Source organism: Syngnathus typhle, linkage group LG19 (assembly GCF_033458585.1).
Source record: "Syngnathus typhle isolate RoL2023-S1 ecotype Sweden linkage group LG19, RoL_Styp_1.0, whole genome shotgun sequence".
Lineage (NCBI taxonomy): Eukaryota > Metazoa > Chordata > Actinopteri > Syngnathiformes > Syngnathidae > Syngnathus > Syngnathus typhle.
Genome location: NC_083756.1, coordinates 2,898,667 through 2,909,575, shown reverse-complemented (window position 1 = coordinate 2,909,575; position 10,909 = coordinate 2,898,667). Strand labels below are relative to the sequence as shown.

Below are 10,909 nucleotides of genomic sequence, written 5' to 3'. Positions count from 1 at the left end.
TGGCTGTGCGTTTGGATGCAGTATTAAAACACCCTTTTTCTTTTTTAAAATGCCGTTTGTAACACTCGCATGTTTTAGATTATGCAGCACTGGCTCTTGACAGACAGCCATATTGAAATGTCCTCAGGCAACGATTCAGCTAAAATGGCGCGCAACTCTTTTTTTTTTTTTTTAAATATCTGTTAAATTACAAAGGGTGGGGAACCTCCAATTGTTAAAACATTAACATCATTGAAACGTTAACATCTGAACCCGCAAAAAAAGGCTCACACTGCAGAATTAACAAGTGGTCAATTCTGTTATTTTGGTATCGCCCCTTTCAAGCAAAACATATTTGCCAGTGCCTTTCACACGGAGCCCGCAATGATGCCGGTGGCCGTTGTGATGATTGCGTTCAACGCAACAGGGTGGGAGAAGCGAGTAATACTCCACTTTTCTTCTCACACTGCCACCATTCCATTTCGTATGACAGCACAGAACTTTGCCTGCGAACCAAATTGCGGTACGAGCTCCAGATGGTGGCAGCAAAGCACCAGTTTGGTGAAAAAGAGGCCAAACTGGCAAGCAAAAATATTTTTTGCAACTTTACTTGAGAAGAAAAATAAAGCCTAACGTTGCTGTTATAAATGTCAATTTATATTTTAAGGGTGGTCCGACTTAAATTACTTAAGTTGTATTTAACAATGTTGCATACTTTTTGCCTTAGGAAATGTCACTAGCTTAATGCTAACGCTTAATGCAAAACTTCATAGACAGGCTAATAAATAGCGCCCACGTCGCAGTGCCCTTTAAGCATTGGCTATTTGAACACAAATAGTGGAGCAACACAAGTATATTGACAATGCAGATTTTTAGATCTTTATTCTCTGCAAAAATATTAGTGAAACTGGAGCACAATGCAGCTCGAATGGATTAATTTATTTCCAATCATTTCAATGGGGAAGGGTGATTTGAAACGTGTTACAAATTGATTCAATTTGTTAGTCAAGGAGTCACTGTTCTTCCTCCATCCCGAGTATGTCACACAAAACACACACTGGATCTTGTTTTTTTAATTATCGTAATGTCTCTGGGAGAAACAAACGGTTCCCCACCCTTCTGATGTGCTGCGACGCTCCATGGAGAAAAGCCAAATAACCCTCACACACCTCAATTGGAGTTCAGAACCTTGGTTTTGACATGCTTCTGATCCTAACGATGATGTCAGGTCAACAGGGTCCAATCAGACGCGGCGTTTGTTGAACGTATCGCCAACGACTTCTTCTGAAGGGCCAACCCGATGCGACTTACGAGGCAATCCTCAACAAGCGCTGATTTCGATTGTATCAAACGAGCCTTCTTGAGCGTTTTTTGTCCCTGCCCGTTGCAAAATTATTTCCAAAGAACGTGTGAAGAAGCCATGTGTAGGTGCAACGATCACTTTCCGCCTCCCCACCCCGCTCCCGAAACAGCTTTTGCTATTTTTAATGCCCTTTTGTATTGTCTGCCAATTTACTAGAGCTAAAAAAAAACCTAGCAAATATGCCTTAGATCTCGTCCGCTCTTGTATATTACGTGGCCGTGTGTATACGTTTGTATAATGACTTGTACAAAACCAACCGGGTGCGACATCATTCACAAGGAAGCGCGATATGTTCATGTATTATAATAGAGTTTCTCCCAGGAACGCTTTGTTGCTTTTCCACAGCTGGTGTGTGTGCGGTTTTTCCTGCATTGTTCACAAGAATCACACTGTAGCCGCCCCCCCCCCCCCTTTTTTGGAACCCAAGCGTGTGTGAGCGCGCGCGTGTGTGCGTGTTTTATGCAAAGTGACACGAGAAGTTAAAAACCACGGTTATGCAAGTTGTCAACTATTATGGCTTCGCTGATGCTATTTGCCTTGTAAATAAAGAATTCTGTTATTGACATATTTCACCCTGCTGCCTTTTAATTGTTTCACCCAGCAAAACAAGTCAGCATATTTTTTGTTGATTATTTCTCCACTCTCAGGCCATAACATTAGGCAAAAGTCATCATGAGCTAACATTAGTGTTCTGGGCTGGGGTGGGGGGGGTGGGGTGGGGCTTGTTTGAGATAACATCAAAATTGATGAGTTCATATGTAAATGCATACAAGTTAGCAGGGTGGGTTTTCCCTGGAGAGAGAGAGAAAGGTATTATGAGATGCATGAGCTAGCAGCCAATAGGAAGGACGAAGCATCCTCATCAGCGGATCAACGTGGATGCCCTCAGATGACCGGACACTCCACACACACACTCTCACACACACTCACTGTCTGGTCCACTTGAAGATTCTTTCTGCTTGTGTGTGGGGAGGTTGGAGGGGGGTTATGACAGCAAGTTTCATTGTGCAGGACCTCTAAATTGGCAGCAAGGTAAGCTTCTTTAAAAAAAAAAAAACGTGCTGACTTTTGTTTGTGCGTGTTTTAATGGGCTTCTTGTATTTGCAGATTTATTTCAAATTAAATGTTGCAACTTCTATAATATAGATTCAGGGTTAAGGTCTATAAAGACAATAAAGCTTTAAGAATGTTGACCTCAGTTCTGGCTGGCCTGAAAGAGTGTCATGACCCTGATTTGTATCTCTGAACTGGCTGAATGCTTCTTCAAATACTCTGATGAATGTGTTATTCTTTTGTGGGATGAAGAGAGGAAATTTAGATTAAACTTTTGCAAGATTAAAAAATTATTTAAGTATGCGTATTATCTTTTGATTTAAGCAAAGTGTTGTGAAATGAAGATTTTCTTGAACCTAAATAAATTCACTTTTCTTTATACTTCAAGTAAACTGATTAGCTGTCTTTGCAGATAATCACAAAGTGCTTTACAATGCAAAGCGGTATTCATTAATTAAATAGGGAAATTAACGTTCATGAATTTTAAAAACAAACTAAACTTAGTGTAAATATGCTCAAAGTGTGTATTAACCTGTATTTTGTAGGACACAGTTCCATCCATCCCTCATGTTGCTCACCCTGTCCAGCCTCCCTTCAGCGCCCAAGGACAGGATCCTCCAGGCGGACATGCTCAAGACAAGTCCCGCCCGGGGCTTCTTCCCCGCCCCTCTCCACCATCACCACCACCATCCGTATATGGACCTATTCCCTCGGACGCACGGCCTTCTTCACCCCATCAAGTCGCCCTCCGGGCTGGTGCTCAACCCTTACCTCCAGCAGCAGCAGCAGCGGCCCATGTTAGCAAGCCCGGGGCTGCCTTTCCTCGGACACCTCATGCAAAGTCACCCGCGGTGCTCGTCCAAGGCGGAGGAGCTGGCCGCGGTGGTGACCGAGCACGCCGCAGGTCCTCTCTCACTTTCAGACTTGAGTTTTAGCAGTCCAGCCGGGGGTAACGGCAGCGAGAAGTCGCCCTGCGCTTCCGTCTCGCCACCCAAGCAGATGCTCCGCTGCAGGGCTCCGTCCCCGGAGAAGAGAGGCCGCTTCAACTTCAGCGAGGACGACTTGTTCGCGGTGCTGTACGGGTACTCGGCGGGCCCGGAGCGAGGCCGTGGCGGTGCTGGCGGAGGCCACGCTATTTCAGGGGTGAACCTGCCGGACAAAGAAGGTGCAAGTGCTTGTCTTTGGCGAAGATGTTGATGGGCAAATTTAAATAATTAAGAACAATTCATCTAGGTGAAAATAAATAAGTTTTGATAAGTCAGGTTTTGATACAAAAAAAAAAGGAACAAATCCCCGATTTAAAAAAATCAAACAAACAAAACTCAACTAAAAATCCAACAACAAAAATACTTTTGTAAAGCCAATTTTAAAAAGCAGATTAAAATGTAAACAGAGTGGGAAAAAAAAACCTGGTTGCATATAGCAAATAACTAATTTTAAAAATCAACAATTTTATTTTAAATCAACAAGTCAGGTTAAGTCAAAATTTCATTACTGTAAATTATTCCCACTAATCTAGTGAAAATGTAAATATGTGTATACTTACATTTTTCAATATCGTTTCTAAATATACAGTACATTATATGTATTGTATATACTACATTATACATACTATGTATACATACATACGGCATACATGTCCACAAAAATAATTAATACAGCGTAATAGTAAAAAAAAAAAAGTTCTCTTTTTTTTCACCTGTATATTCTGTACAATATGTATATATCGAATGTGATAGATTTTTAATTATGAATGAATTTATTCCAAATATGTCATGCAATTGACTCCTGTTGTCTTGCAGACAGTCCCATCATCCCACTGGACAAGGATGCTCTGGATCTTCCTGAGGGTGAGGCTCTAAAACCCACCATTCAAATGTTACGTGATGAAACGTGAATGGTGTTCTCCTTGCAGGTCTGAGCATCGTACAGGCATGCTGGGGCAACGTGTCTCACTGCAGCGTGTTCAATGACGCCGAAAGCAGCGTTCCCAAAGGCACACGTTTCGGACCCTTCCGGGGGAAACTGGTTAACACAAGCGAGATGAAGACCTACGACGACAACACTCTCATGTGGGAGGTAGGACTTATTGGGAAACAGATATTTGAGCACCACTGCAACAACTTAACATTATTCATTGGCATATATTCTTTATCTTTTGCGACGTCCTCTATTTTCTGCAGGTATTTGAGAACGGCCGCCTAAGCCACTTTGTGGATGGCCGTGGCGGCTCAGCCAACTGGATGTCGCTGGTCAAATGCGCGCGCTTCGCTGAGGAGCAGAATCTGGCGGCGGTGCAGGTCAAAGGTCAGATCTTCTACGAAGCCTGCAAGGAGATCAAAGGCGAGCAGGAGCTTCTGGTGTGGTACGGAGATGGCTACGTGCAGTTCTTGGGCATCCCGCTCACCCTTAGGGGTCCTGAAGAGGACTACGGCACCCAACCTCCCGCTGAAGGTGAGACCAGGAACCAGAGATAAGAGGCACTGAAATGGACCTGATATTTTGCAAACTACCACCCTACCCCAGATGCCAGTGAGGGTTTCAAATGTGACCGGTGCGGCAAGGTGTTTGCCTACAAGTACTACCGGGACAAGCACTTGAAATACACGCGTTGCGTGGACCAGGGTGACCGCAAGTTCCCGTGCCACCTATGCAGCCGTTCTTTCGAGAAGAGGGATCGCCTGCGCATACACATCCTCCACGTGCATGAAAAACACCGGCCACACAAGGTACTTAAATTATACCTCGATCAAATAAATATATTATTGCTTGTGAAATGAACTAAAATATCAGGACAATATTAACACTGTTGGTCTACTCAATGTTAAAAAAAATGCATAATTCTTTCAAGTTGCTGTAACATGTTTTCAATTTACGAGTAATTGAACTCGCATCATTTAAAAAGCTGTTGTTGCTATATTGCAGTGCACAGTGTGCGGAAAAAGCTTTTCTCAGTCGTCCAGCCTCAACAAACACATGCGAGTCCATTCGGGAGAACGTCCCTACAAGTGTGTCTACTGCAACAAGGTGAGGGAAATATATTTTTTTAAAAGAAGAAAAATACGTATATTACAAATGTCCGTCTAGTGAGGTGCGCTTGAAGGAAACGGTACGCACTTTAATCCGCCATGTTTGTCCGGTATCGTCAATTTGTCACTCCTCCACTTCCTTGTTTTCACGGCGCATTCGGCCCGTGTCTATTGTGTCCCTCCGCGGGCACACTTCGGCGACACACTTACATGCTAATTATCGCCAGATGTACACTCACCCTTTTGTCTCGCCACATTATACATGTTATTTACGACCATGGAATGAGCCTGAGTCCTTTTTGTGTCTTTTCTTCTTCTTTCGTATGGATTCGTCCCTTTTTTCTTTTTCCACTCTCGGTTTATCTTTTGTTCAACCTAAATCGCCGACTGAATGCTTGGTATTCTTACGACCAGTGTGTTTCGTCTCGCTAAGCAGACGATTGTTTTCGCTAATTCCAAAATGAAATAAAAGATAATGCTTAAATTTCATTTTAACAAGAGACTAACTCATGTTTTTACGTTTGAATTTTTTCAACATGTTTTTGTTTAACACAAAAAAGTATGTTACGTGCTGGAACTACTCTCCGTCTGATTAGAAAAATTGTCAAGATTGGATACGATGTTTTTTGTTAGAATTCAAATGGACCTAAAACGATTAAATAAATGTATGATCCAGAGTAAATTAACATGTCTATTTTATTGAATGGTTTGTTTTCAAACGTGCACAAAAGACAGGTATCTGAGTGGGACTACTTTATGCCTGGTTAAAAATATAACCTCAAACAATATTTTTTGTTTGTTTGTTTTACATTACAAAGCTTGTTATTTTTATCTGCAAACTGAATTTAGCTATTGGAAATGTTAAGGCCACATCTTAAAATAATGGTTTTTGTAATCACACATGATTTTTATCTGCAAACTGAATTTAGCTATTGGAAATATTAAGGCCACATCTTAAAATAATGTTTTTTTGTAATCACAAAATGAAATTAAAACATATTATAATTGAACTAGAAAAACTAACAAATGATTCCATTTTGTATTTAATTGATCACAATTCATTTTAAAGGCGGTCACAAAAGACATAAATGAGCATTTTAAGTAGAACTAGTTATCATTACCTCTTGACAAATATTAATTGCAAAACTCAAATCGATTTTTTCTGGTAACAGCAAGGTAGATTATTGTACAGCATATTATTTACATGTAATTTATTAAGAAGTAATCAAATTGCTGAAGACAGCCACAAGCGTCTGCAAATATAATTCAAATGAATTGCCTGATTAAAAAGATTTGAATTAGCGGTTTTGAATCAGTTGTTTTTCTTAACACTCACGTTGAAATAATCATACTAATTTCATCTAATGTCCACACAAATATGATTGCATAATTTACTTAGGTACATTTTCTGTTTTAAACAGCCATCTGAGACATAAATCTACTTTATTGCCTGATCAAAAATGACAAGTTCCCTGTTGCCATTGTCGTTTTTCTTTCTTTCATTGTTGTTTTTTTCCCTTAGGCCTTCACTGCCTCCAGCATTTTGCGCACGCACATCCGCCAGCACTCTGGAGAGCGGCCCTTCAAGTGCAAGCACTGCGGCAAGGCCTTCGCCTCCCACGCGGCGCACGACAGTCACGTCCGGCGGACTCACGCCCGGGACAAGCCGTTCCCCTGCGACTTGTGCGGGGCTTCCTTCCAGGAGGAGCCTGAGCTCAAGTTCCACGCCAGAAGTCATAAAAGTAAAGACCCGATGTTTTTATTTTACTTTGGTTTAGATGTATTTATGAACATAATTTAACAGTAGTCTGAAAGAAATATTATAATATCGATTATGTCATGCATTTCATATTAAAATGTATTTTTCTTTTTTCAAGGTAGACAAATCTTGGACAGCACGATTCTCAATCCAGGAACTGGCTCAGCGGAGGAATCTATGTTGGACCATGCAAAAAGTCAAACAAATGTCAAAATAAATTTCCAACCTTACACTGGAAAAACGCCTTTAAATCCTGAATATCGTCCGTGGAACTAAAGCCAAACAAGTTTATTGTCCTATTTGTACTCTGACAAGCGTCAAGTTTCTTTTAAATGGTTTACCATTGTAACTGTTTAAGAAGATTTTGCTGTATTGAGGCACACGATCAAGCAAACGTGTGCTAAAATGTTTATAGTGATGTGATCAGTGCTGTAAATTGTGAACCCAGATTTGTATTTCATGTACGTCAAAGTCTTATTATCATTATTATTTGAGCTTTTTTGTTAAGGAGCATTTATCTCATTTAGCTAATTTATTATGTCTAATCTGATATTTCCACTGAAAAGTGCCGTGCTTTATTTATAATTTAGACAATTAATAAAAAAAATTACAAGCATGATTTTTCGTCGGTTGTTCATGAAGAAAGTCATTTTATACTCACGGGAACATAAATACAAGTAAATTAATTATATATTTTTTTAAAGTGCATTAAAAATATAGTTTTATATGCTGAAACGTAACACCAAAAGCCAACTACATGCATTTAAAACAACCTTTTAGTTTGTGTTTTTCAACAAGACTTACAGTTTGCGTGCGTGATGCCGCTTTAAGAAGTAGGGTGTAAATCGAAACAAGTCCCTGTGGAGCAAATGAATGACAATAGTGCGTTGTGCTGTGAGTTGCTCTTCTGCCACGAGCACAATGAGACAGCCTGACTGACATCTGCCGTCACACTCTTGTCACCACATGCCTCACAGACTGACCGATGGACAGACAAGAGAGCTGCAGCCTTCTCCTGACTAATACTTTTGATCCCTCTAATGCTATGGAAGCGCTCAGTAGTAGGGTTGTAAGATGATGATGAGAATGTCAGCAAAAGCCTACTAGAACATCTGAACTTTAGTTGAAGAGAATCAACGGCGCTTCATCTGGTGGAAGATGTGCATTAACTCCCATTTAGCATGAATTTGAATGTAACTTTTAACTCAACAGCATCACCGGTTGCAGGAGGGTGTGCACACTTCTGCAACCACGTCAGTTCTTATGTTGATGTAGCGATCAATTTATATACAGTACATGAGCACATACGTACATTGATGGGTGGGTGGATTGACTGCAGGCTTGCTGGGGTGAAAGGTCACCTTCAAATAGGACAACAATGGAGGCTCAAACAAGTACATGATTTTAGCGGATCCTTCTTCCCTGCTGTGTATACGACCCTCTGGGGGGTCTCCGCTAAGAAAAGTGCACCCCCGCAACCACCTCCACTTTGTGGCATCATGGGATGAGAGACAAAGAAAAGGGGAGAGAGATATAGAGAGAATGAGAATAAAACAGGGAGATCATCCACATGCCGGCTCCGCCCCCACTGGCCCCTAATTGGTCCTTTTTGACATCCACACTTATATTGATACTGATGACAGCAGCAGTAGGGCTCATACAAAGCAACTGAAACATTTGGTGTTATTTTAAGGCTGGCACGGCTGGAAGACAGGCAGATCAAGCACTGTCCATATCGCCACGTGTGTGTCTCATTTAGGTGGGATTGACTCCCAAGAAGAAGAGGGCAGATGGCCTCACCCTGCTCCACGGGGGCCGCATTGAGGATCCACTGTGCTCCCGCGGGGAAACATATTCCGGCCCCCTGAGTCCCTCCAACTCTCCATTCATCATGATAAAACAAGTGAGTGTGCTAAAAACATGATGGCAGGTAGAGGAGGGGGCTCCATTCACATGCGGGAGGGCTCCGAAGTGTGTGTGAGGCCGACACTTGCTTTTGTCATTCGACTTGTTCCACACTCTTCCGCGCAGGTTTCCTCTCGGCATGCGCCTCACAAAACCCTTTTGTACTGTGATTGTTTACAGCACTACATGAGGTACATGAGGCAAAAACTGTCATTTTTGATGGACACTTGGAGAAAGTTCCTCATTGGACAATACGTGTATTATGACCATTGGCATCTGCCAATTGTTCTTAATAGTTTGTCTCTGGTGTTCCTACCTTGGCCACTGAGAGCAATTGTATAGACAAAAGAATAAACGCAAGAGTACTGTAATCTTCCTCATTTTCTCGGAAATATCATTATCGCTGAGCCATTGAAAGCTCTAATACTCGTGTTAAGCACAGGGTGGCAGACATCGTTCACCAGCGCTTCCAACCTCAAGGTTGGAATTGAGAAGAAGAATGCCTCATGGATTTCAAAATCAGGTAAAACTGTGATTTCTTTTTTGCCCCCGCTTCGTCGGCAGTTTGTTTAAGTACATTTGTGTCCTTCGAAAACATGGATACACTGTTCTACATTACATATATGTACATTGTGTTTCAAGCGGCTTTTGTGACGGACAGAGGAGGAACTCATGCAGGACCAATTTTGACTTTTCACACAGGTGAGTGAGTGAGCCAGCCTAATCCTTTGGGGATTTAGATCACAGACAGGAAAACATTGTAGGAGTAGAATATTGAAATCTTTAAGTACCGTGATTTCCCATGCATAATGCGCAAAATTTAACAAATTTATTGTCCTAAAATCTGGGGTGCGCATTATCCATGGGTACAACGATTTTTGAAGAAAATCTCCCTCGAAATAAAACTTGAAATCACACCTTTCTTCTTGTTTGTTGTCAATCGCGCATCGCATTCAGGCATCCTGCCCAACACACTTAGTCAGTAAAATTCATAATTGACGACACATCGTTTGATGCGATGATGCAATCCTTGATGGTGTGTTATTGTCAAATATTGTTTGTTTTTTAATCTCCATCGCAGACCGGATATTATACGGAGGCCGCCATTACAGATGCGCAGAACGGATGCGCAAGACACTGACCGGCAGAATAACATCCGGTTGTTCCCAAAGATGATATTTTTTCTGAAATAATTTTACATTTACGGACTTAAGTAGTAGAGTCAAAATTTAGGTGCGTATTATACATGGGTACAGGGTTTTTTCCAGCATCGACATGCCATTTTTAGGGTGCGTATTATGCACGGGGGCGTATTTTGCATGGAAAATCACAGTAAGTTGTCTTTTGTGAATAGACACAAAATGGGTTCTTGCACTTAATGTTGTTTTTTTGTTCAGCACTTTTGTGCTATGTTTGAATGGAATTTTTTTCATGCAAAAGAGCATCATTTTTCTGAAATAATCGGCAATGATTTTTTCCCCCAAATATCAGAATCACCATCGGGCTTAAAAGGTCCGCATTAGTTAGGTCCAAGTTACTGCGTTACAACTATTGATGTTGTTTGCTAGCCAGTCAACGCTGATTTCCATTAGGCGTTAGCATTAGGCTAGGTGGCTATGTTTTACATACTATGTACAGAATCTGCCTTTTTAAAGGCAATTTCTTTTTCCAAATACTTATTTAGTAGTATCAGTGCAGTTGAGGGGCACGTGTTGCCCCCCAAGGGAAGACTTTGCAGCATATGGACACTACACGTCCTGAATGTCCCTACCTCTCTTAGTGCGGTTAATCCCGCCTAAACTAAGTCCATTTACACACACG

At 41.4% G+C, this 10,909-nt stretch overlaps 1 protein-coding gene across 1 annotated transcript; it reads left to right on the top strand.

The window, feature by feature from the left end:
* The first annotated feature begins 2,962 nt into the window (after positions 1-2,962).
* Positions 2,963-7,672, top strand: prdm14 (PR domain containing 14). The gene is made up of 8 exons (XM_061265610.1): positions 2,963-3,566; positions 4,198-4,245; positions 4,311-4,474; positions 4,579-4,849; positions 4,922-5,124; positions 5,321-5,422; positions 6,947-7,166; positions 7,302-7,672. Exons 1-8 carry the CDS (start codon positions 2,963-2,965, stop codon positions 7,457-7,459), a joined length of 1,770 nt encoding a protein of 589 aa, XP_061121594.1. The 3' UTR covers positions 7,460-7,672.
* Positions 7,673-10,909: the final 3,237 nt, after the last annotated feature.

Bases quoted from the DNA above. Each gene is read 5' to 3' on its own strand.
- prdm14 (XM_061265610.1), top strand. From the start codon at position 2,963: ATGTTGCTCACCCTGTCCAGCCTCCCTTCAGCGCCCAAGGACAGGATC. The intron at 4,850-4,921 runs GTGAGACCAGGA...ACCCTACCCCAG, and splicing joins CACCCAACCTCCCGCTGAAG to ATGCCAGTGAGGGTTTCAAA. The intron at 5,423-6,946 runs GTGAGGGAAATA...TTTTTCCCTTAG, and splicing joins AGTGTGTCTACTGCAACAAG to GCCTTCACTGCCTCCAGCAT.